Source organism: Bos indicus x Bos taurus, chromosome 15 (genome assembly GCF_003369695.1).
Source record: "Bos indicus x Bos taurus breed Angus x Brahman F1 hybrid chromosome 15, Bos_hybrid_MaternalHap_v2.0, whole genome shotgun sequence".
Taxonomy (NCBI): Eukaryota; Metazoa; Chordata; class Mammalia; order Artiodactyla; family Bovidae; genus Bos; species Bos indicus x Bos taurus.
In genome coordinates this window covers 40,702,392-40,729,034 of record NC_040090.1, presented here as the reverse complement: position 1 = coordinate 40,729,034, position 26,643 = coordinate 40,702,392, and the positions used below count along the sequence as shown (strand labels likewise).

The 26,643-nt window shown below is 45.3% G+C and overlaps 2 protein-coding genes across 8 annotated transcripts in view; both read left to right on the top strand.

The window, feature by feature from the left end:
* SCUBE2 (signal peptide, CUB domain and EGF like domain containing 2) overlaps positions 1-4,070 on the top strand; it is a 68,041-nt gene extending 63,971 nt beyond the window's left edge. For all 6 annotated transcript variants that reach the window (XM_027563232.1, XM_027563229.1, XM_027563233.1 and 3 more), the window contains 2 exons: positions 739-818; positions 1,712-4,070. In XM_027563232.1, coding sequence (XP_027419033.1) covers positions 739-818; positions 1,712-1,864 — 233 coding nt within the window. In that variant the 3' untranslated portion in view covers positions 1,865-4,070. The remainder of the gene's footprint in view (positions 1-738; positions 819-1,711) is intronic.
* A 13,874-nt stretch (positions 4,071-17,944) lies between these two features.
* Positions 17,945-26,643, top strand: part of NRIP3 (nuclear receptor interacting protein 3) — a 28,343-nt gene continuing 19,644 nt past the window's right edge. Inside the window, exons 1-2 of one of the 2 annotated variants that reach the window (XM_027563225.1) lie at positions 17,945-18,142; positions 18,614-18,774. In XM_027563225.1, coding sequence (XP_027419026.1) covers positions 18,097-18,142; positions 18,614-18,774 — 207 coding nt within the window. In that variant the 5' untranslated portion in view covers positions 17,945-18,096. Of the gene's footprint in view, positions 18,143-18,507; positions 18,775-26,643 lie in introns of those variants that run through there. The other variant, XM_027563226.1, reaches the window with a different exon arrangement.

Genomic DNA, 26,643 nt, shown 5'->3' with positions numbered 1-26,643 from the left:
AGACTAGCAGAGAGAGAAAAATCGTAATGTAGGAAAGGAAGGGCAGAATGACGGGAATAACGCCCTTGATTTGCTGAGAGAAGAGGGAGCTGGTGAGCAAAGTGGAGGGAGGAGCCTTGGCTGGATGCTCTGAGGGTTCATCTGAGGGAAAAGGATCAGGAGAGGGTGTACAGGTGCCGGTGGGCCAGACAAGAAATTCAGGCAAGGCTTTACTGGGGCCCTGCTGCAGTGGCCAGGGGAGGGAGAACAAACAGGTTCCCTCGATTGCTTGCTCGTTGCTCCCTGCTCCCCAAGAAGGTGCAAGCTTGTTCCTTATGTGGGGTGAGAGTAGGGGTGTGTCCAGGGGTTGGGCTGGAGGGGTGGCTTAGGTGTTTTGCCCACCCCTTTAGTGGTGTTGTATGCAGGGGGCATGGGCAGTACCCTGCTTTTGCTCCACGTTCTTCAAAAGTGGCAGTTGGGTTTTTTGGTCTCCTTGTATCTTTGGGGTCAAGAGTTTGCCCCAACTGAATATGCATGCCATTATTTTTAGTCCCATACAGTTTCTTTATATTTTGTTCCAGGAGTGGTGTCTAGATACAAGCATTGCAGCCTGGCTGCACAGGGTCCCAGGTCCCAACCGGTCTCAGCTGCAGAAGGGGCATTTCTCAGAACATTATTTGAACAATTAAAGAAAAGAGTGAGCTTGGAAATAACTAAACCATAGCAAAAAAAAAAAAAAGTGTCCTTTTTTCCAAACAGAGGACTACCAGGAGCTCATTGAAGACATAGTTCGAGACGGCAGGCTCTATGCATCTGAGAACCATCAGGAAATACTTAAGGTGAGTATACCTAGGTGGGCATGGTAGTTACCCATGCCAAGCACCACAGAGGAAAGTTTCCTATCCCACCACGTTGCTGCCTTTCGGACATTGAGCCTGCTCTGGGCTGAGGGCAGTTTTATATCTTCACCAGACTTAGTTTCTTTAAAAAACAACAACAACAGGGAGTTGTTTTTAGTGTTGTCAAGTGTTTGTTGTGTTGTTTAGTCGCTAAGTCATGTTGGAATCTTTTGCGACCCCATGGACTATAGCCCCACCAGGCTCCTCTGTCCATCGCATTTTCCAGGCAAGAATACTGGAGTGGGTTGCCATTTCCTTTTCCAGGGGAGCTTCCCAACCCAGGTCTCCTGCATTGGCAGGTGGATTCTTTACCACTGAGCCACCAGGGAAGCTGTTTTTAGTGTTGTCAAGTAAAATTGTATTTTTTAATCTAGAAATGTAAGGAAGAGCAGTGGGAAACTTGTTTATCATAAATCCAAGCCAGCAGCAAATCATGTTTTCATGTTTATTCTCCAAATAGTTGAAGAGTCTTGGCTCCTTGTTCATCCTTCAAGCCTGAAGTTCACCAACTTTCAGATACTTACAAGTATAAATAAACACTTGCCACATCACTAACCCTAAAAATATTCCCCAAATTCCAAAGTTATCATGTGGTTTAGAAAAACAATTTTTTACATATTAAGTTTTCTGTTATGAAACTAATATGTGCTTTTTAAAGATCCTTGGGGGGAAAAAAACTGGAAAAAAGGGTAAAAATCAGAGGAAACAATTTTCACAAAGTGTTTTTCAGCCGATCAACTTACTGTCTCACAGTGGGACATTATAGTTCCCTTGGCAAAATGTCATCATGTTTAAATATTTTGGCCCAGTAACAAAAATTCTGTTCTTTTTAGGATAAGAAACTGATCAAGGCCCTGTTTGATGTCCTGGCCCACCCCCAGAACTATTTCAAGTACACAGCCCAGGAGTCCCGCGAAATGTTTCCACGATCCTTCATCCGATTGCTCCGTTCCAAAGTGTCCAGGTTTTTGAGGCCTTACAAATAAGACTGCCCACGTGCCACTTAACACAGTGTTCGGCCTGTGGGCTGGCAGGACATGGCCATCTGCTTCTGCAGCCAGCATAGATGGATAACGCTGCCTCTAGTAGCAGTGACTGGTTAGAGTTCAATTTTTATAGATAATACAGGTATTTTGGTAAATTGAACTTGGTTTTTCTTTCCCAGTGTTATAGGTGTGGACAGAGAATGGGTTTGAGTCTTACCCGCTTCTCAATGGTGTGGGCAGCCGACTTGGGTACATCAAGGGCTGGCTGAGCTGGGTTTCAGTCAGCTTAGGTGAGACTCACCTGTCCTTCTCGGTCCTCACTTCTCCTCGAGGGGGCTGCCTTGTCTGAAACTTCAGCTTCTTCCAGCATAGCCCTCCCTAAGGGAGCCCTTTATACTCGGGTGTTGGCTCTGACCAGGCAGAGCAGGAAAGCGGGGAGGAAGGGAAGGGGAGTCCTCCAGACACCGTCCACCTCCCCCCGATCCGAGACCTGGGAGGACCCGGTTTTCTCCACAGCCTTCTCCGGTCTGTGTGACTTAAATTTGATCCCAGCAGCTTGGATTCCAAGCAGTGATCACCAAAAAATACTTAAAGCAGAAAGAATTAGAAATAAGAAGGTAGAAACTCAGCACTTCCACAGACATCATAATGTGGACCTGTTGATGACCTTCCATGTTGCCAGTTTCCATCTCGTAGCAAATGCTCTGTGCTTGTCTTACACCTGCAGCTGTGCCTTCAGGGCACTGCTCTTCTGGGCACCGAGGTAGGGCCTGGACAGTTCAGATCCGATGTGATCTGATGGATGTGACTCCATCCATCATGAAAAGGAGATTCCCACACCCTGAGTCAGTACCACCAAGGGTCCTCCTTCCAGCTGGGCTTCCCACCATGGGGCGGTGGAGGTCCAGGTGGAGGTGGTATGGCCCGGCCTGTCATGCTTGCCTTCCTTCCCCCGCTCCAAGCTCAGAGACTGACTGAGGGCCTGAGCTGCACGGCTCAGGGTGGCCTCACTCCCTTAATGGTCACACCACCGCCAGAAGCAGCTACACTAACCCCAGCCTCTGAGTACCACAGAATCATCTCACTTTCAGTCAACACAGTGGGACCTCAGAATCATTTTCTCCTACAGGAATATGATTTTTCAATACTATTGAATTTTTAAAAACTGAAATCCACAGGCAAAAATCTTATTACAGCGAATAAAAAAATTCTATCAAACAAGCTGCTGTTTCCCTAATAAAAGGGTTGCCTACAGGCAACCATATTGTTTTATTTCAGTAACAAACTAACTCCACACACAATCAGCTCTCTACACCAAAGTACCAAAAAAATGATCAACAAATGTTTCTGAAGAAAACGAAGATTATTTCATTGTTGAATTCACTTTTTACCTCAGTGATTTTTTTATATATAAGCAATATTGACTTTTTTAAAGCCCTTCATCAAAGTTTTTTAATTTACTTGAATGGTCCTAAATACCCTTCTAAGTCTCTCATGAAAAACGTGAACATCTTCATTTTTAAAGGTATCATTAATACAAGTCCTTGTAATTTATAATGCCGGAACTTGGCCTACATTTCTGAGTCTGACTATAACATGAAAATTCAGATGTAACATAACATGAGTTAGTGACCTGACCGATGGGGTGAGCTGAACTGCACCATTCTGTCCAAGCATGTTAGTAACTATATGCTCAGGACTGTCTGGTTCTGTACTGCTGATTTCATAAGAAGGCAGCTGTTGGCAGTACCTGGGGGTTGGAGGGATGCTGCATAAACCTGGTCTCTGTGAAACATCCTCCAGGAGCCGGACCATGCACAAGCCACTGAGGCCCTCGTGAAACTTCCTGTCTGTACCCATCAACCATTCTGAGAGACTCTGTGGTCCCGTTGGAAGGCTGGTGGGCAGGGGCTACTGATACTATCTGCTAAATCAATAAATAGTTAACTAATATCACCTCTTTGCCGTAGGGTTGCACAGTGACAAGACAGACAAGGTCTTGTCATTTTAGAGCTTACTATTTTAGAGGGAGGAGACAGAGAATGAACAAATCAACAGGAAAAGTATCAGCTAGGAGTAAGTGCTGTTGAAAATTAAAATAGGTTAATATAACGGATGATGGTGTGGCTGTTTTAGGTTTGGGAATCGTGAGGATCCTTCTGGGTAAATGATTTTTCAACTGAAAAAAAAAAAAAAAATGGCAAGAAAGAATCAGCCTTGGGCCAATCAGGGGGAGGAACATTCCAGAGAGAGGAAAGTCAGGTGCAAAGGCTATCCAGGCAGGAAAAAGCATGTGTGTGGATCACAGACTAGTGAGAAGTCAAGTGGTATGAGATGAGGCCAAGAAACCAGATAGGGCCAGAGCACACTGGGCTTTGGAATCCAGAATGAGGGGTGTGGGCTTAATTCTAAATATGCTGTGAAACTTTTGGAAGGGGTTTAAACAGAAAAGCGGGGTGATCTGATTTATGTTTTTAAAAGAGAGCTCTGGTTACTATATGAAGAATAGGTTTTAGAAAGAGGCACGGAGGCAGAGAGCAGTTAACAAATTATTGCCACCAACCAAGCAGCCATCCAGCGAGAGGTAAGGCTCTCTGGGCTAAGACAGTCGTAGTGGAGAGGACAGAACAGAAGGATTGTGGACATGTTTTGGGAGAGAGTCCCCAGAACTTCCTGATGATTGGATGGAAGTTAAAGGGAAAGACAGCAACTAGTTGCCCAAATAACTGGTAGATGAAGATTGCAGAAGGAGCAGGTTTGGGACATGTGACAATTCAAAAACCTGTCTACAAATTCTCTGATGCTTCTTCCATGGAAAGTTGGGGGTCTTTTACCCCTCCCCTTGAATCTGGGATCTGTGATTGATGAACCAATACTCTATGGCAGAAATAACATTTTACCAGTTCCTGGATCCGGGACTTAAGATACTGGCAATCTCCACTTCTTCTCCTTGGGAAACTCACTGGGCCCTCAGTCACTGTACCTTGAGGAAGCCAGAGCAGCTGGTGAAGAGGACCCCCCACCCATAGCCTAGCTGACTCTCAGGTGACAGCTAGCAAAACTTGCCAGCTAGGGGAATGAGCCACCTTAGAAATGGATTTTCCAGCTGATGCTTTGCTGAGCAGTTCCCACTGAATCGTACCCAAATGACAGACTTGTGAGCAAAATCAATGATTATTATTAGATCATAGTGATTTATTATGCAATACGATGCTGGAAAAGAAGATAAGGTCAAGAATTCAATTTCGACCATTCCAAGTATGTCTACCAAATAAAGAGTTCAAATAGGCACCTGGTTCTAGGAAGTCCCAGGAGAGCTCGGGGCTGGAATATGAGTTTTAATGTCACAGGATAAAGGATAAGACAGATTGAGGTCACATGGGAAAAGTATGTAGATAAGACCAGGCAACTCTGAATTCTGGGGTTCCCTGTGTGGACAGAACTTACAGGAGCCATTGATTAAGTCAACAGGAAGAGGTCAGAGCTGAGCTTTGCCTTCTCAGAACTGAGTGGGAGAAGAGTCTGAACACGTCCTTCCCTCCAGCTGTGGATATTGTTCTCAAGCTATGTACTGAAGTGCTGCTTTTGTTGCTGTAGCCACGTTCCCCTTGAGTTTCCAGTGCTAATAAAAGAGTGCTTGCCGCTTCACACAAACAGATGATTATCTTCACTTTGGAAAATTGCTTCCTCTGAATCACCCTCGGAGCTGTTAAGTGTGTCGTCTGTAGGTACTCACTGGATTTAGGTTTGCAGGTGATTTTATAGTTGTCATGTGGGAACTTGGGAAAGGCAGCAGCTGTACAGAACAAAGATTTGTGGATCTTTGCAGGAAGATAAGCCTGGGCTCATCCTGGGCTGCTGCCTGCTGCCTGCTGCCCTCCACTGCAGACTCCTGTAGCCTGCTGGGAAGCAGGGGCCTCCCACACCCAGCCCAGCCTCCATCTCCTCCTCAGCTCAGGAGACAAACCTCTGGCTGGGGCTGTCAGTATCTCCGCTTCCTTTCACACAGCAGGATGGATGCCGGGAGCCTTACCCATCTGCATCACTCTTGGTCAGTGTTTGGGAGGCACGTGGATTGGGTGAGGCTCCAGTAAAGCAGTTCCTTAGCAAGTCAAGTGGAGAAGGCAATGGCAAGCCACTCCAGTACTCTTGCCTAGAAAATCCCGTGGATGGAGGAGCCTGGTAGGCTGCAGTCCATGGGGTCGCTATGAGTCGGACGCAACTGAGCGACTTCACTTTCACTTTTCACTTTCACACAATGGAGAAGGCAATGGCAACCCACTCCAGTGTTCTTGCCTGGAGAATCCCAGGGACAGCAGAGCCTGGTGGGCTGCTGTCTATGGGGTTGCACAGAGTTGGACATGACTGAAGCGACTTAGCAGCAGCAGCAAGTCAAGAGAACTTTGTCACCTGGGGCCTTCTTTTAGGCAAGGCATCAACTGACTCTGAACCCAGGTCCTGGGCATGGCCAGTAGGGGCTCATCCAAAAGAAATGTGAAGCCATGGTGTGGCTTTCTCTCTGTGTCATCTTCTATTATAGGGTCTTGTGAACCCAGCTCAGGGTTGTCCTGGGTATTTGTGGTACCCTGCTTCCTTCTCCCTTCAGGCAGTCGTGATTGGCCTACGGGAGACCAACCTCAGGGCCCTGATAGCCCAACAAGGCTGCTTCTATAATTGACAGCTACAAAGACATAACCACCTAGCAAGGATCACTTTCCAGAGAACACACAAGGATTGAAATAGATTTAAAAACTGAAACCACTCTAATTCACAGGCAGGATGCTCTAGTGGAATAAAACCCATCTGCCATAAACAATGATCATAACTCAGCATCACTTGATTTTCAGAGTATCTCATTAGGGGCATGTGCCTACAGACCTTAGTTTCTAATAATTCTTTGTTATGTATTTGCTCATTCATTTGTTTATATATGTTTACTGAGGGCTTAGAAAGCATTAGGTATTGAGAAGCTGGTGATACTGTAGTGGGAAAGATGCTCTTGTGAAGTTTAGATTCTAGTTGGGGGAGAATATGCATATAGTAAAGTCAAGGGTGATAACTTGCAGAGAAAATTTAAAAGAGTGAACATATAGAGAGTGAGGAGGTGGTGGGAGGGAGTTGCTACTTTAGATAGGATGAGCTCATCATTGGAATCGTGAATCCAGTTCCCTCCCAGGGCGCTGGCTTCTTAAACCAAGCCTGGCAGCACTGGCCCTGGCAAGTTCCTCGACCTACCCAGCAGGAGCTTGACAGTTGGTCTCAGGCCAGGCTGACCACAGCGCCAAGTAGTGAACGAGGTGTTTTGCAATTCCTAGAACAGGCGCCACCTAGTGATTATAAATGGGATCCACCTGCGTTTCAGTCATCCCACTGCCTTGAAGCTTAAATGACATGGGGGCTTAAATGCTCAAAATTCAAGACAAAATGTTACCAATGGGATGCTGGGGGCTAGGGCTGTGGTTTGATAACAGATTGATTGCATGTTGAATGTATCTGTTTAGATCATTTCCTTCTCTCTGCCTGTCCCAATGACTAATGACCAGGTAAGAAGTTACTGATCTTTGCATGCATGCGTGTGTGCATGTGTGCTCAGCTGCCTAGTCGTGTCCGACTCTCTGTGATCCTATGGACAGTAGCTCACCAGGCTCCTCTGTCCATGGAATGTTCCAGGCAAGAATACTGGAGTGGGTTGCCATCTCCTCCTCCAGGGGAACTTCCCAACCCAGGGATCAAACCCACATCTCCTGCATCTCTTGCATTGGGAAGTGGATTCTTTACCACTGAGCCATCTGGAAAGCCCACATTGATCTTCAGGTCCTTTCAAACTATCAACAATGCTCTGAATCATGTCCATGTCCAAAGACACACACACACTGCATTCATTCATTCATTCTTATGGTTGGATACATATTCCTGAGACAGGAGGAAGAAGGACTTGAAAGAATGAGGGGGAACAATTATTCACAAATTGTAATCTTGTGTAATTTTCACTGCATGGCGTTTCAAGAGCTACCACTCTCCACTGACTTGGACTGTCCTCTGATCCTATATTCTTTTTTTAAAGTTTTGTTTGCTTATTTTCTTTTAATATATATATATATATTTTTTTTTTTTTTTTTTGCCTTACCACATGACTTTGAGATCTTAGTTTCCCATTCAGGGATGGAAACCAGGTCCATGGCAGTGAAAGCCTGAGTCTTAACCACTGAACCACCAGTGGTTCAGTTCAGGGAATCCCCTGATCCTATATTCTATCCTAGGGCTGAAGGATAACTCAGAGGCACAGTTTGGAGTTTTCCATCTTTCCCTTGTGCAGTGTAAAAAGCAGAAATACAAGCCTATCTCAAATCTGAGCTTTGTTGCTTGCTTTGCCTTATTAAACACACTTTGTGGTTGAAAAAATTTAACAGTTTCTGAGCAGGAAATGGAACCAATATCCCAGGGAAGACAGACCCAGCAATGTGTGACGGACACAGTCACAGCCAGCAGAAGAGTGTGGCAGGAGAGAGTGTGAGGCAGCGGTGAACCCTGGCCAGGCTTGCTGGGCTCAGTCCTCTGCAGCCTCGTGTGTACCTCACTGTGTGGGACCGCACACTGGCCGTCGTTACACAGTGCCAGCGCAGCCGCAGTAAATGGTGCCTGTCCATTGAATGAAACTGGACAGCATAGCAGGATGGTGATGGTGGTAAAGCAAGAATCTGTGGCCAGAACCTCAGTGTTAGATCCAGGTGACTTGGTTTGAGGAAGGCAGTTTTTAGCAGCCACATCAGGCACCAAAGCTGAAGTTTTGACAGATGTGAGTACAACTAGAAGAGGCTTGGTAAATCGTCACTCAGGGTTTCCAACGAGGAACTGAGAGGACTCAAGCAGCATGAGTCACCTGATAGTCCCCCTCTCAGTATTCCTAATGTACTTTTCTGAAAATACATTCATTTTCTTTATCTAAGTGGAAGAGTTCTCTAAAATCTATATTTCATAATGTTCATTTTTCTCCAAGACTCCCATTATGTCCTCTGCAGTACCTGGATTTGTCCTCTACATCTCCCACTTCATAGCTGTGTGACCTTGCACAAATTACTTGACCTCTCTGTGCCTCTGTTTCCTTATATAGTGTCTTTTTTTTTTTTTTGGTCTGGCTATTGATTGTGAAAACTGATAAACATCTTTTACTATTGTGATTATATAACTTTGTTTTAATACCATTGTATCATGATTGGTCAACAGAAAATAATAGAATTCTATATCACTAAATCTAAAAACAAAAGAAAAAAGATAAAGATAGTCCTTACTGGATAGGGTTTTGTGAGAATAAAATGAGTTCAAACATGGAAAACTCTTGGAAAACTGCCTAGAAGGTAGTATGGACTCAATAAATTTTGGCTATCATCATTATCATCATCATTATCTTCCACTACTTGAGACTAAAGAACTTAAATCCAAGATACATTTTAAAAATGGGTTCATAATCTGCTAGTTTCTCCCATTTCACTGAAACAGAAAATCCTTTGGTTACAAGCTTTCTGGTGGGATGTGTTCTAGGAACAAAAGAATTAGAGCTTGAAGTAGGAATGCAAGGCCATAATGTCAGACTTGGGTTCTCTCCCACATGACCTTCTGAAAACCCTAGACTCCTGAACTGGAAAGGAGAAATGTGCTCTTTCAGTCTCCCAAGACTCTCTCTCTCAGGTCAGAAACCGCACCCATACACAGAGACCTGTCAGCCCTTCACCTTTTCTTATCTCCAGCCCTCACCCTGTGATGTGTGGGGATGGCAACACATCTCCTTGCTGAGCTTAGAATCACACATTCCCCAGAACTGCTCCGTTCAAGTTTAATGTTTCCAGTGCGAAGAGGTCCAGCCTTTCTTCACCCCCAAGAGGCTGTGCTCAGGGCTGTAGGCAAATACGACCAATGAAGACACCTACTTTGGCAGGGTGTGAATTCCACCTGAACTGAGTAATTTGCATGAGCCCTTGTGGTCAGTGGGACAAAGTCCCTGATGAGACTGGAGGACATAGGCCTGGCCAAGGTGGTCTGAGTTATCATGCAGCATGTGTCTTGGACGGCACAGACCTCAAAGTCAAGTGTGCTAATGGAATGTAGACAGCCTGAAAAGAGAGAATTTCACCTTTCAAAAATGCATAAATGGGAGAGGGGGAAAGGCAGTAATTATACAGTGCAGAAATCAAGCAATACCTTGATGAGGTGATCAAAATTAGCATCTTCATTAAAAGGCAGATGGACAACGTGTGGCTTTGGAGGAGCATGACATCACCTACACAGTACTCAGGCCAGGAATACAACCCTAACTGGGCAAACACAAAATGAGAAATACTCTGTTGTTTAAAAGAGAGGGGAGTTGAGACACAAATCACTTGCACATCAAGCAAATTTAAAACGTTCATGTTTCAAAGGACATAATCAAGAAAGTAAAAAGGCAACACATGGCATGGGGAAAATTTTGCAAATCATTTACCCGGTGAAGGACTTGTCGCTAGAATATATAAAAGCTCTTACAATTCAATAATTAAAAGACAAGTAACTCAAAATTATCCGAAGAAATATTTTTCTAAAGAAGATAAATGGCCAATAACACATGAAAAAGATGTTCAACATCATTAGCCATTAGGGAAATGTAAATCAAAGCCACAATGAGACACCATTTTTTTTAATACCCATTAGGTCAGACAGGACAGAGTGACTTCACTTTCACTTTTCACTTTCATGCATTGGAGAAGGAAATGGCAACCCACTCCAATGTTCTTGCCTGGAGAATCCCAGGGACGGGGGAGCCTTGTGGGCTGCCATCTATGGGGTCACACAGAGTCAGACACGACTGAAGTGACTTAGAAGTAGCAGCAGTAAGTTGGCTGTAATCAGAGACACACAAGTGTTGGTGAGGGTGTGGAGACACTGGAATGCTCATACATTGATGGTTAGGATGTAAAATGGTATAGCCATTCTGGAAAACAGTCTGTTAGTTTCTCGACAGATTAAACATAGAATTACCTTGTGCTGTGCTTAGTCCCTCAGTCATGTCCAGCTGTTTGCTACCCCATGGACTGTAGCCTGCCAGGCTTCTCTGTCCATGGGGATTCTCCAGGCAAGAATACTGGAGTGGGTTGCCATGCCCTTCTCCAGGGGATCTTCCCAAACCAGGGATCGAACCAAGGTCTCCCACATTGCAGCCAGATTCTTTACTGTCTGAGCCACCAGGGAAGTCCAAGAATACTGGAGTGGGTAGCCTATCCCTTCTCCAGGGGATCTTCCTGACCCGGGAATCAAACCAGGGTCTCCTGCATTGCAGGCAGATTCTTTACCAGCTGAGCTACCAGGGAAGCCCAGAATTACCATATGACCCAGCAATTCCACTCCAAGAAATGAAAACGTGTGTCCATATAAAAAACTTGCACACAAAAGTTCACAGCAGCATTAGTCACAATAGCCAAATGAGGAGACAACTCAAATGTTCATTATCCGATGAATGGATAAACAAACTGTGATAGTATCTTTACAATGGAGTAGTATTTGCCATAAAAATGAATGAACTACTGATGCATGCTACAGCATAGATGAACCTTGAAACTGGCTAAGGGAAAGCAGTCAGTCACAAAGGGTCATATATTGTGTTGTAGTTATATGAAGTGTCCAGAATAAGTAAATCCATAGAGACAGAACCTGTAGATGACAGGCTGCCTAGGGCTGGAGAGGTTGGGAGGAAATGAGGAATGACTACTAATAGGCATAGTTCCTTTGGGATGATGAATATGTTCTAAAATTGAATGTAATGATGGTTCCCCAGTTCTGTGAATATATTAAAAATTATTGAATCATACACTTTAAGTGGTACATCGTATGGTATATGATTAATGTCTCTAGAAAACAGTTAATAAGAAGATGGAGGAATGCATTCTTCAAAAACGTCACTGTCATAAAAGACAAAGAAAATTGTGGACATGTTCCAGATTAAAGGAGGCTAAAGAGACATGACAAGTTCAACCCCTGACCCTAGCCTGGATCCTGTACTAGAGGAATATGTCAAAAAGAACATCATTAGGTCAATTGAGAAAACTGAAACAGGAACAATAATAAATAAAATTATTGTACCAATGCAAATGTATGAGGTTTGTATTTGTACTGCATTATACATGAGAAAAATCTCTATTCCTAGGAAATACATAATGAAATCTTAGTGGTAAAGGGTCATAATGGATGTAATTTTTCCTCAAATGGTTCAGAAAAATTTTTTTGCTTGGGTGTGTGTTTGTATGCCTGGAAAATCCCATGGACGGAGGATCCTGGCAGGCTGCAGTCCAGCGGGTCACTAAGAGTCGGACACGACTGAGCAACTTCACTTTCACTTTTCACTTTCCTGCATTGGAGAAGGAAATGGCAACCCACTCCGGTGTTCTTGCCTGGAGAATCCCAGGGACAGGGGAGCCTGGTGGGCTGCTGTCTATGGGGTCGCACAGAGTCGGACACGACTGACGCGACTTAGCAGTAGCAGTGTTTGTATGTGTGCGGACATGTGTACTGATATAACCAATGGAGTAAAATGTTAATGACCTGGTTAAAGGATATATAGCCATTCTTTGTATTGTTTTTATTTTTGCAAGCTTTGGTAAGTTTGAAATTGTTTCCAAATAAAAACTTAAAAAAAAAAATCACAAGGACTTATCTCCCCAGGCAGTGCAGAGCTTCATGAAAATAGGTCAGTGAATGCCGTGTGAGTGTGTGTGGTGTGTAGATGTCTGCACGCCCAAGCATGGAGCTCTTGGCCTCTCTGCTGCCATTGCCCCCAAACCCAGAGCTTGTCCAGCAAGGGCCACTGGCCTGTCACTGTCACACCCAAGCGGCATGCTTACTTACTGAGGCAGAAGGCGGTGGTGGCCTTCATGCTCCTGAGGTAGACAGAAGTAACCAGTGTGCGCTGAGCTGCCTGGTAGGCCCTCTCACCCTGGACAGGGGTGACAGAAAAAGATCTGGATACAGCATGTCAAGCCAAGGTTGTGCTGCGTTCTGAGAAGCTTGCCATCTTCACACTGTGTGCATGCATGCTAAGTCACTTCAGTCATGTCCAACTCTTTGCGACCCTGTGTACCGTAGCTGGCCAGGCTCCTCTGTCCATGGGCTTCTCCAGGCAAGAATACTGGAGTGGGTTGCCATGCCCTCCCTCAGGGAATCTTCCCAATCCAGGGATGGAACCCACATCTCTTACATCTCCTGTATTGACAGGCAGGTTCTTTACCACTAGCGCCACCTGGGAAGCCCCATCTTCACAGGTCTTTCCAGATGGAAGAATTCTCCCTTGGCCTGTGAAGGGCACCCTTTCTCCAGGTTCTCTACTTGTGTTGGGCAAAGGAAGGAAAGTGGAACAGGACTCATATTTATTGAAGGCTCACTTTGTGCCAGGCCCTGTGCTTTACATGTTATTTTATTAAAACGACACAGAGCCTGGCCAGATAGATGAACTGAGGCTCAGAGAGCTGCAGTAACTTGGCTGAGGTCCCACAGCAAGCAAGGAGCAGAAAACTCCAAGCAAGCCTCTTTCCACCAGATGCTTGAGGTACTGAGATTTTCCCCTCTTTTTCTGTCTTATTTGAGGTCACAGGCTGTCCTCATCCCAGGAAATGAAACAAAATCGTCACTGACAGGAATGGATCCAAGAGGCCCAGCCAACTTTGGAAAATGTTGGCGGGGCTGCCATCAGCCCTGTTTAGGGAGGCTGTGGTGATGTTGGCAATAACCCTGAAGGAAGAAGACAGAAATAACGCTTGTCTTTGCAGTAACCTGCCAAAGTCGACACAGTCTTCAGGGCTGGATGCCAACTGGCAGGCACTGCGTAGCCAGAGATATGGGTAGGCATACAACACCTGCCGTGGACAGATGTTTGAAGACTCTTCCTGCCAGAGGGATTTGGGGTGGCACTGATGACACCAGAGGAGGAAGGGGATTCTGCAGTTACAACGGTGGAGATGGGGAGTTAAGGGACATGCAGGCAGTGACCATTACTTCCAGGGTGTGTCCCAGGGCAAAGTCAGAGCAGAATATCCATAGGTGGGAAGGGAAGGGGGATGAAAAGTCCTTGACTGTCTCTCGTTCCTCTTCTTCTCTTCTCATCTACTTTTCTGGCCTCCCACCTCCAGCACTCATCCTGTAGACCATCCTCCAAGGTCTCCCTGCAGACCCAAAGGAGAGTTTCTAGGTGGACAGATGATAAGCCTGGAACTGCTGCCAGCCATCACACTAGAAGAACCTGCCTACAGTGGCATCAGCTCAGAGCTGAAACACAGCAATGATGTTTGAGCCTCTGGATTCAGCCATGCCTGAAATCCCTGCATTTTATTTTAATCTTACTTTTATATTTTTGCTTGCATGACATGTGGGATCTTAGTTCCCCAACCAGGTAGCAAAGCCTCGCCCCCTGCACTGGAAGGGGAAGCACGGAGGCTTAATCACTGGACCACCAGCGAAGTCCCTGCGTTTTTACACTAAAGGGACAAGAAGTTTTCCTTTAAAAAAAAAATGAAGTGTAGTTGATTTACAATATTGTGTTAGTCTTAGGAGCAAAATTTTCATTTTCACTTAAGAAGTTTTCGACTAGGTTTCCTGTCACTTATAATAAGCAGAACATGAATAAAATCCGAACTGAAACAGCATTAGCTTGTTGAGCATAATTTTCAAGGACAGATTCTCTATAACAACCCAGGAAGGATGTAGAGGATTTTAGAACAGAGCTACTTGACATGGTAAATTCAGAATTCAGAGGCATCTGAGAGAGGAAGAGAGGGGGCCAGCTCCTGCCCCAGCAGGCCTTGGTTTTGGGAAGGGGGCAAGATGCTCAGGTGTGTAGGGAGGAAGCATAGGACAGAGCCCATTCTTCGGCTTGGCAATCCTGAGACTGTCTCAGGTAATGATGGTAGCTGCCTTCTGCTGAGCCCTTCCTACTTGCCACAATGTGCTATGTGTATGATTATTTCATGTAATCTTCACAGCATCCCTCAGAGGTAAATATATCGCCAGCACCATTTTCTAGACGAGGAGCTGAAACTCAGAGTGGTGAAGTATCTTGTTGCATACTATTGAGTAGCAGAGCAGAGATTTAAACCTAGTGCATCAGACTCAAGAAACTTTGCTTTTAACAACTACATTATACTTTCCCCAAATGTGTTAGTGGGACAAGGGAGGTTATCAAATGGAGAATTAATCATCTTTCCTGTTGGTATAGCCTGCCAGAGTTTACAAACTCCAATTTTATAAGCAATCTTACTGCATCCATTTTATCGATGTAGAAACTGAGGCTTAGAGGTAAGAAGTGACTTGCTGAAAGCCATTTGGTCAAACGGGATAAACTACCAAGAGGTCTGCAGTCTTCAGAAACTCGTAGGGTATTTGCAGGGGGTAGGGTTGGTCTTCTACCTTGACCCATGCTTAACAGCAGTGATGGTGTAAGTCTGGCTGAGGAAGATCTCTGAGACACGAGGTGACCAATCGTGGTTGTGGCCATAGATCCAACTGCAGAACACAAATCCCACTACAGCAAAGAGCTCTGCATTCACAAAAAGATTCTCAGCTCCAGCCAAGGCCCTATTTACTTTCCCATAACACTTGATATGGACAAATTCCAATTCAACTGGAGACATTCAGCTCCTGGCTTTTTGGGTAGGAGTGTGGAGGGAATCTAGTGACGAAAGGAGGCCCTTTCTTCTGTCGGGACATCCCCAACAAAAGGCTGCAAGACTCAGCTGAGCTGCTGGTGGATGGGAAGTTGGAATCTGCCTGCCTGGCTTCCTCTCAGAGGAAAGTAGCTGTCCTGGCTGGAGCCCCATGGGCCCTCATTGTCGGACCTGTCCTGATGGTTTACCGAGCTTGGAGGCACCTGTCCTGGAGAGACAAGGCCAGTCTTTCACTGTTGCCTGGGTGACTCAGGCTTGGTGAAGTGACCAGGCAGGGATCCAGGAGACAGGACAGAAGGGACCAGGGCAGCCACTGTTGTTTACTGCTGGCAGCATGCCAGGGGGCTGGAAGGTGAGCTGCAATCCCATGGCCCCTCTAGGAGACTGTGTGTTCAATGTGTATGTTGAGGGACAGGGAATCCCTGGGGCCTCCCTGAGGCCAGGTAAGCAGCCTTCTGCCCTTCTGGATTTATTTCCCTGCAGAAGTATGTGAACTCTGAGTCAAGGGCAAGTGCTAATGGCAGGAACTGAAGGAAAGAAGCAGGAGATCAAACCCAGCCCTTCTGGATCTGGGAAGTTCAGCACAGGTTCTGGGGCAGACAGTCTGGGGTTAAAATCCCAGCTCTACCATTAGCTTTACTTGGACAAGACTTTAGCTTTTTGCTGTACTTATACTAGTGTTTATTGAGCACCTTCTGTGAGCTAGGGATTCAAAGATAAGCAAAAATGGACTCAATTGCCTTCTTGGAGCTTATAGTTAATGAAGGAGGTAAATATTCACCAAACAACCAATAACATCCCCACCTCAACCACCAAAAAAAAAAAAAAAAAACAAATCTAGGAGAGATGCATAGTTTATAATTAGCAAGAGTGTATTCTCTCTGGGAGGTCAGAAAAGGCTTTCCTAAAAAAAAATAATGATAGTGAAACTGGGTCTGTTTACTGCACAAGGTAGGAGGGATCATTCCATGCAGAAGGAACAGGATATTCAAAGGTAAGCCATTTGGCAAGAGAGGATGGCTCCTCCAAGGAACTGCTGCTGCTGCTGCTAAGTCACTTCAGTCGTGTCCGACTCTGTGTGACCCCACAGACGGCAGCCACCAGGCTCCCCCATCCCTGGGATTCTCCAGGCAAGAACACTGGAGTGGGTTGCCATTTCCTTCTCCAATGTATGACAGTGAAAAGTGAAAGTGAAGTTGCTCAGTCGTATCCAACTCCCAGCGACCCCATGGACTGCAGCCTACCAGGCTCCTCCATCCATGGGATTTTCCAGGCAAGAGTACTGGAGTGGGATGCCATTGCCTTCTCCGCAAGGAACTGCAGGAAAGACAAATCATGAGGCTGAAGTACAGAGTGGAGATCCAGGTGGGAGCAGACCAGGCAAGAAGTGAGTCTTTAAGAGCAATAGGAAACCTTTCGCGGTGCTCTAATCAGGGATGTGAGATGACCACATTTGCAGTTTGAAAAGATTGCTCTGGCAGCAGCACACTATGGATTGGAAAGGAACCAAGGCACATTCAGGCGACCAGTTAGGTCTCAGATATTTGTCTGTAAAATGAGGATAATGAGCAGGTGGCGCTAGTGGTTAAGAACCCGCTTGCCAGTGAAGAAGACAGATGTGGGTTCCATCCCTGGGTGGGGAAAATCCCCTGGAGGAGGGCATGACAACCCACTCCAGTATTCTTGCCTGGAGAATCCCATGAACAGAGGAGCCTGGTGGGCTACACTCCATGGGGTTGCAAAGAGTCGGACACTACTGAAGCCACTGAGTACCCACAATAATACCCTCTCATAAACTGATGCCAGGATTCAATGAGAGACTGAATTTTAAGTCTTTATTCTGGTGCCTGGCACATAGTAAAGGCTCAGTAAATGTTACTGTTACTTTTGTTGGTTCTCTCCAGAAAGCAGATCTTTCTGCTTCATGCCTGCTCCCGTGAAATGGGGTGGTAGAGGGTAGGGTGGTGGTTTCTAGCCTGGAAACACGGTTTGTACTAAATCACAGCATCGAAGCCAGGGCCCAGGACGCGTGAAGGCTCCATTACAAGGCTTGAAAAGATGAAAGATTCACAAATAAAACCGGGTTCCAGTTGCTCCCGGGCATGCTGGAGAGACCAGTGAACGACCCTCTGGACCGTAAGCCCGAGTGTTGGCTGAGAAAAAACGTGCTTTTCTGCCGGGTTTTCCAAAGAGCGAGTGCAGGACTCGTACTCTTCTGCAGTCGCGCGAGGACCCTCTCCACTCCTCAGCCCCAGGCTGACTGGCAGGCATCCGCCAGGCCCTGCTTCCCCAGCTCCGATGCGCGAGTACCGGGAGGAGGAGGGTCCCCAGAAGGCTGACTCTGGCCGGCCCGCAAGGGCTGCCCCCTCCCCAGTCACGTGGCCTAGTGGGTGGGGACCGATCTGAAGTTGGAGAAATCCAGAGCTATCCCAACTTCAGAGTGCGGCGCCCGTTCCTCCGGATCCCGGGCTCAATTTGAGCGCTGGGGCTCCAGGAGGAGCGCGGAGGTGGGAATTGGTGAAGCCGAGCAGCGGCGCAGACGGCGGGATTCCGGGCATGGCCCAGCTGTCTGTGATCCCGGGGTCGGCCACGTCGTGGACAGGTGAGCTGTACCCAGGTGGTGGCGGCGGCCGGCGTGGGCGAGGCTGCTCGGAAACTGCCCACCCCCCCAACGCCCCCCCGCCCCCCACCCCACACCTCATCTCGGTCCAGGGGATGCTGGGCACCTACAACGGGAGGGACCGGTTGGGTAAAGTGGCCGCAGTAGACTCTTGGCTCTCCGGGTCAGTCCCGCTAGGGCCACTCCTCCTCGCCCCCACTGTCCCCGCAGCCGGCTAACGCGGTGGTGGGCAGCTGCGGGAAACGCTGCGGAGCCGCGCGCAGGCTGTGGGCGCTGTGCCGGCCCCGCCCCCCCCGCGCGTACACAGACTGCTCCGCGTGACGTCACGCTCGGGTATAAAAACTGAGGCGCGCGGCTCTCGCTGCGCTGGAGGAGCTCGAGGCTGAGGGCGGCCGTGGAGCGGGGAGCGACGGGGCCGCTGGGCCGCGGGCGCCTCAGCGATGTTTTACTCAGGGCTCCTCACCGAGGGCGGCCGCAAGGAGACAGACATGCGGGAGGCGGCGTCGCTGAGGCAGCAGCGCCGAATGAAGCAGGCCGTGCAGTTCATCCACAAGGACTCGGCCGACCTGCTGCCCTTGGACGGCCTCAAGAAGCTGGGTTCGTCCAAGGACACGGTGAGCCCCCGCGGCCGCACCCGCCTCGGGGACCCCGCGCGAGGTGGCCTGTCGCCTTTGCGCTGTAAGGTCTCCTGGGGCCCGCCCTTCGGCGCTTTCACTGAGTCACCGGCCCGGCCCCCTCCGTCTCCAGCGCTGTCCGCTGTCTCTGGAGCTCTGTTGGGGTTTCCGCTCTATCCAGCATCCCCCTGCTTCAGTTTCTCTCGGGATTCCAGAGTAGCTTTTCCAGCTCGCTCTCCCTTCAGCGCACCCTCCTCCCTTCTTTCTCCTCTGGAGTAGAAGAGACCCTGCCTTCTTGCCCTCAGCTCCCCTTTCCTTTATTCGTAGTGCCCAGTTTGGTTGCCCGGGCCTTGAGCCTCGCGGCCAGGGTAGCTCCAGCTGCCTCCTAGGCTGCTTGGCCCGTCTTGTGACTCCTAGTGGGTGTGAGGAGGAGAGAACGAAGTGGGAAGGGGGCTTCCTGGGCAGTCACCATATCCAGATCGCTTTTGTTGAATCCATTTCCCCTCTGTGCAAAATCTACTTCTCCGTTTGATTTTGGTCTCATCTACCCTTGACCTTCCAACGGGAGGGGGCGGGGAGAGAAAAGGGTGACCATGAAGGTTTCCTGAGCCCCAGACCTCTCTTCATCATTTTCCTCTCCTGCTGCTCCATCCCCAAAGAGTGGATAGAGGGAGAAAGCCAGGCTGCTCCCTCTCTTCAACGGCTAATGTGTGGAGCTAGATCTGTGCTGGGGCTCCCGCAGTTCTTTCTTTCTTTTCCTAGCAAGGTTGTTCTTGGCATTAAGAAGGAGAAACTCCAGAACTGGAGTCTGAGTTCAAAGACCATACTGTCCTCTATCTATAGGGGGGATCTTATAGGGGGATAAAGGTTACTAGTTTAAAGAACTGTATCAAACTCCCCTCCTTAATTCACTGTAGTGGTGCTGCGCCAAATTGATGTTGAGTTTTGTACTTTCATCTGGAATTTTCTTGTAGTTTAACTTGTTTTCTTGAAGTTCATAATAACTTTATTCATCTAGGCAATAATTTATGAAGCATTACTTAAATGTCTTTTAAATGAAGTGGATGCTTTGTATAATTTTGCCAGTATTTTTGAGCTTTTGGAATGTTTAATTTGTCAGGGAAGAGGGTATCAGCCTGGACCACTGAAACTGCCATTTCCAGCCACATGTTGGGGATGGAGGGCAGAGCTGCTGAATCCACTTCTCTTTTTTAAAAATTTTATCAACTCTAATGAGACATAGATATCAAGATCAGATTTGCCCTCCCCCATTGTGATAGAGAATTATTTTTAGCTATTTATGTGCAGGGGGTGTCTACTCAGTTATCCCGCTGTGTTTTTTAAAGGATGTTTTACTTGAACAAGCCACAGGATAGGTAATCTGATTCATGCTAACTTAGAGTGGTGGATAAATGAAATGTATTCTTAGAAAAGAGATGACTGTTTTTCTTCCTTCCTTCCATTTTACAGCAGTTGAAATTCATTTAGCAAATCTGGTACAAATCTTCTTACTTTCAGGCCAAAATAATCCTAGTTCTTGGAAGCCTCAGGAGCCAATAAACAGTAATAGAAAAATAAGTCAAGTGTGGAATTTTCCCCCCTTCATGCTGAATTTAAGATGTTTCACATTTGGTTGTCCTGGGATGTCGAGGAGTTTCCTAGCCCTGAGGAACTGCCTCTCCATTCTTCTGCCAAGCATTCTTTATACTGCTTCATCCTTGTGTAGGAAGAATTCCATCTGCTTTTCTGACTCCAGTCTGTCTCAGTTGAGCCACACAGGAGCTGCTAATATGGAACAGGCAGTAGGCCGGAAGGAAGAAACATCCTCAAAGCAGGTTATTGCCATGGATGTGACACACTGCAATTTACTGTGAGACCCTAACCCATGGTTCACAGTTTCTCTCCCCACTGCCCTCCACTGCCAGGGAGCTGATACTCTCTCACTGTTCTCACACCTGGAGTATGCAAGTGATTGCACAGAAGAGTTAGAACCAGTCACAGATGCTGAGGCAGACTGAGATAGGGCTAGGAGAGCTCTGAGTACTGGGGTGAAGTGGCATGCTTAAGCTTTCTTGGACCTTATGCTGCTGCCTCTGAATAATCTTAGAAATAATCTTAGAAGTACTGTGTCACTTGTCTTTATGGATATAGCTGGTAGTATAGACCAGTGTTGACTCAATGTTCTGTCACCGAAGTGAAATTTGGAGGATACCAAAATTGATTAGACAAGTCTATAGTACAAAACAGGCAGATTCTTTACCACCTGAGCCACTACTGAAGCCCAAAATTGATGATATAAGTCTATAGTACAAACTCAATAGAAGTGGGACAAGAAAAGGAAGGGGCGGCACCAGAGGAAGATAGGAGGGAAAGGATGAATTAGTTCTCACTGACTTTGGGGTTTGTGCTAGTGAGAAGATAGGTTGTTTTCTTCATACTGGTGACCTATATTAGAATTATATTGTTGAGTAGTCTGAATTATCTACCTTTTACCATGCTGTTTCTATAATATTCACTATTTGAATCCAGCCGGCCAACTTTTTGTTTTCTATTGGCAAAGAGCATCCATAGACAGTCAAACGTGGTCTTGTTCTCTTGGCCCCAGGGAAGTGCCTTTGCCCTATTCCTGTTTGTGTGTAGTTGGCTGCTACAAAGTCTACTGTGGAAATTAATCTTATTTCTTATGTTTGTGTGTGCGTGTATTAGATTAAGAACTAAAATCAGAGATATAAGTGAGTAATATTTTATTTCACTTATTATTATTATTCAAGTTGATGAAGCTAGAAAAAAATCACTCTTGGAACTTTGTGTATTCTAATTTCTTTTCTTTTAGCTACCAGATTAATAAATATTCTTCTCATTGAGGTGAAGACTTTTCAACTTTTAAAAATAGTCATGTCATGGTATAATAGGCTGTCTTTCCTATATGATAATAGTACTGACCATCAGGGTATATCCTTACGTATTCAGGAATAAAAAGAGAGTTTTGCTTTTTTATCTGTGATTGCTTCTGCGTATAGCCAAGTGCTTTAAGAAAACTCACTAGAATTAAAAGGCTGGGGAAGGAAATAAAGCAAAGCCAACCGACTGTGAAATAACCAGCCCTGTACTCTGAGTACGGATTTACCTGGTGGCTCAGTGGTAAAGAAACTGTCTGCTAATGCAGGAGATGCAGGTTTGATCATTGGTTGGGAAGATCCCCTGAAAAAGGAAATACTGCAGCCCACTCCAGTATTCTTGCCTGGGAAATCACATGGACAGAGGAGCCTGGTGGGGTGCAGTCCATGGGGTCAAAAAAGAGTCAGACACAGCAGCCACAAGGAATACACTGAGTATCTGATCCTCCTGATCAGAATCTCTGTCAATGAGGGCAGCCTTGGGTGTTACTCTATAGATTAATTTTTCATAATGCCACAAGACATCCATAATGCTGTAGATTTTGATCCAGAGGACTTTGGAGTTTTAGAAGAGGAGCATGAAATAGCAGTATAAATCAGTATCTAAGGCAAACTGAAGATTTCCAGAGCCATGATCAAATCCTAATTGTAGTAAACATTATTTGAACACTAGCTGTGTTCAGGACACAGTACTAGGAGCACACAGAAGAAAACAACAAAGTTTACCTATACAAGGAGTTTATAGATAGGGGGAAGGATAGGACCAATTGATTTATTTATTCCCCAAATATTTATTGAGCACTTTTTACATGTCAGGCATAATCTAGGTATTGAAGGTATAATAGTGAACCAAAACGGGTTTCCTGCCCTCACAGAACTTGCATTCTTGTGGGCGAGAAGGTAGAAAAATATATACTATATCGGGTTGTAATCAGCGCTATAGAGAAAATAAACCAGGATAAGGGAATAGAGAGTATAATGGCCAGGTAGGATGAAGTAGAGCCTTGCTGTTTTATCTAGGGTGATCAAGGAAGGCATCTCTGGTAAGATGTCACTATAGGAGATATTGAAGGAAATGAGAGAGCAAAATATCTTGGGGAAAAATGTTATAGGCAGAAGGAACAGCCAGTGCAGAGGCTCAAACATCATTGTGCTCGATGTGATTGAAGAATTATAAGAAGGCCATTGTGGCCAGAGCAAAATGAGCAAGAGGAAGTGATAGGAGACAACATCAGAGAGATAGTGGGAGTCCAAAGTACTTAGAGCCTTATAGGTCACTGTATAGATATTTAATCTGATAAGGGAAATGGGTGGAAAACTTTTTGCAAAAGGGTGAGATGATGTGACATTTCACAAACCAGACTATTGTGTGGATTAGGCTGTAGGCGGCAAGCGTGTAAGCAGGCAGACTAGTTAGGAAGCTGGTTAGTTAGCATTTAGATAGTAATCTAGGTAAAGATGATGGTACCTCAGAGTAGTGTGCTAGCAGTGAAGAGGACAAGAAAAGACCAGATTCTGGGTTCTTTTGAAGACAGAGCTGACAAGTTTAGTTGAGAGTTGGATTAAAGATCTGAAATAAGGAGTAGTCAAGAATGACGCTAATGTTTTTGATCTAGTCATTGGAAGAATAAAGTTTGTCATACACTGAAATGGCTAAGAAGTGCAAGTTAAGGATAGGAAATAAGAATCAGGAATTTGATTCTTGAACAAGTTAAGTTTGGGACATCTATTAGTTATTCAAGTGTAGATGTTGAATAGATAGTTCCATAAGAAGATGAATAATACCACCAAGAAGCTTATGCCATGTCAAGATATTACAGTCAATCAACACTAGAGATGTTCAGTGGAAGCAGTGACTACTCTGGCCTGGTATGACAATCGTGATGGAGAACAACATCTGATTAGAGTTTTATCATCCCCTGGAGAGTCAACTGACTGTGATATATAGAGAGGAGGCTGCTTCCAGAGCATGCCCTAAAGAACCTCAGAATAAGAACTTTATAGGTTATCTGGTTGAATTCCCTGCCCCTGTATAAATCCTTTCCTACAATAATGCAGCCCACCAAGGGTAACTGAGAAACCACCGTCTCAGGAATAAGGCTGTTCTCTTTGAAAAAGCATGACTATTGGGTCATAAGGCAAAAGTAGAGACAGAACACAGAAGGCCTGGGGCAATGTGACAGATTGCCTTAGGTGATCCCATGTGATTTTGAGCAGCTGTAATCCCAAGGATAATCTGTGTTTCTGTGGTGTAGAAAGGGTCACGTGTTGTATATTCAGCTTGTAAATAAAGAGAAAGCACAGAAATTAGTGCCCCTTTAGATTTCCAAGACCAGATAGAGACATGTATATTGGGCTTGAAGTGAGAGTCAGTCAGGAGTCCATGTCCGTCTACAAACTATACATGAGGATGAAAACGGAGTAAGCTGATTTCATGCCCTTTTAATAAAAAAAAAAAGTGATCAGCTTCAATTTTAAGTTGAACATGAGGGTTTAAAATACATATATACACATACATATAATTATTAACATTTGCATGCTTACTCTATACCTGACACAACGTTAAATGCTTCATATGGACCATCTCATTTCATCCTCACAAGAGCTCTGCAGGGTACTTACTAACTTGAACCCAGCTTTGTCTGACTCCAAAGCGCATATATTTTAAACAATATTCTAAGTCAAGAGTCGGCAAACTTTTTCTGTAAAGGACCAGATAGTAATTGTTTTTGGCTTTGCAGGCCAGTCTCTGTCTCAGCTACTCAACTGTGTTGTTATAATGCAGAAGCAGCCATAGACAGTAAACAAATGGGGTTGACTGTGTTCTAATAAAACTATTTACAAAAGTACACAACAGGCTGATTTGACTTGTGGGCCATATTTGCTGACCCCTATTTCTGAGTGTTCTATTGCTAAGCTAGAAATCTTGGGTTTCTCCTTTGAGAGTAAATACTACAAAGAAGGCAGACTTCTGTAATTTCTTCTATTTTCCAGTCTGGTCCATCCTATAAAGTGAAGTCACTCAGTTGTGTCCAACTGTTTGTGGCCCCATGGACTATAGCCTACCAGGCTCGTTGGTCCATGGAATTTTCCAGGCAAGAGTACTAGAGTGGGTTGCCATTTCTTTCTCCAGGGGATCTTCCCGACCCAGGGATCGAACCCAGGTCTCCTGCATTGCAGGCAGACGCTTTACCTTCTGAGTCACCAGGGAAGCCCCATCCTATGGACCACAAAGATCTATTAGACTGATTCTGTGTGGATTCAGTGCAGCATAGGTAAGTGATTGAGAAGGTGACCTTAGAAGTTCTTGTTTAAATCATGATCCCATGGTATCCTGCAGTATAGCCTGCTTCCTCTCAACTCACTTTTCTTCCCACTCTACAGACTGGTTAGAAGAAATATTTAATATTTAACCTCAGCTGTGCTACCTAGAATACAAAGACCTCACATTTGAGCTTGCCTGCTTAGGATTTAGATGCCTAAATGCTGGTTAAGGTTTAGCAGCCACATTAGCGGAAACAGTAGAGAACCTGGGACTACTTAGGTTAGTAGTGGCCTTGTTGAACTAAAACATAAAGCAGGATCCACATCAGGAAGGTGACTTGATAGTTATGTCCAAAAGACCACCATAGTATCTGCAGCAGCTATCTGACTAGTGCGGTGCATCTTGAAGGATATCTGGAAAGTAGAAGATAGCCCTTGGAAAGCCAATATTTCAATAGACATAAAGTAAACCACTTAAGCAAATTTACAAAGCAACACTCAAGGAGTGGGAATGCAAGTAGTACAAACTATGTAATGTATGAGTATTGAAGGGATTCTGAAAGAAAGAACTAGATGATGTTGATCAAGAAAACTTTCTGAAAAGTGAAGTGCAGAGATTTGTTCATTCAGTATTAATTCTGAAAGTAAGAACTAGATGATGTTGATCAAGAAAAGTTTTTTGAAAAAGTGAAGTATAGAGATTTGTCCATCCAGTATTATATCAAGACCTGGAGATATAGCTGTGATCAACACAATCAAGGCCCTTGCCCTTGTGAAGTTAATACTCTAGTGGGGGGAGTGAAATAAGAAACAACTAAATAAGCAAAATAATTCTGAACTTACAATTACTACAAAAGAAATAGTGGGATATGTTAGTAAGAGGTGGAGTACCTCTTTTAAATAGTATGGTCAGGGAAGATATTTTTGAGGAAGTAATGTTTGAACTGAGACTTGAATGATGAGAGCAAGCTAACTATTTGAAGTATTAGGGGGAGGACATTTCAGACAGAGGGAATGGCAGGTGCAAAGGCATTAGAATGGAAAAGGGATTTTGAGTGTGTATATAAAATGTATGAAAAGTTGGCAAGACTACAGAAAAGAACTGTGCAAAAAAGCTCCTAATGACCCAGATAACCACATTAGTGTGGTCACTCACCTGGAGCCAGACATCCTGGAGTGTGAGGTCAAGTGGGCCTTAGGAAGCAGTACTATGAACAAAGCTAGTGGAGGTGATGGAATTCCAGCTGAGTTATTTCAAATCCTAAAAGATAATGCTATTAAAGTACACTCATTATGCCAGCAAATTTGAAAAACTCAGCAGTGGCCACAGAACTGGAAAAGGTCAGTTTTCATTCCAATCCCAAAGAAAGGCAATGCCAAAAAATGTTCAAATTACCGCACAATTGCACTCATTTCACACGCTAGCAAGATTATGCTCAAAATTCTTCAAGATAGGCTTCAGCAGTATGTGAACTGAGGACGTCCAGAAGTACAAGCTGGATTTAGAAAAGGCAGAGGAACCAGAGATCAAATTGCCAACATATGCTGGATCATAGGAAAAGCAAGAGAATTAAAAAAAATCTACTTCTGCTTCATTGACTATGTTAAAGCCTTTGACTGTGTGGATCACAACAAACTGTGGAATATTCTTAATGAAATGGGAATACCAGACCACCTTACCTGTCTTTTGAGAAACCTGTATGCAGAA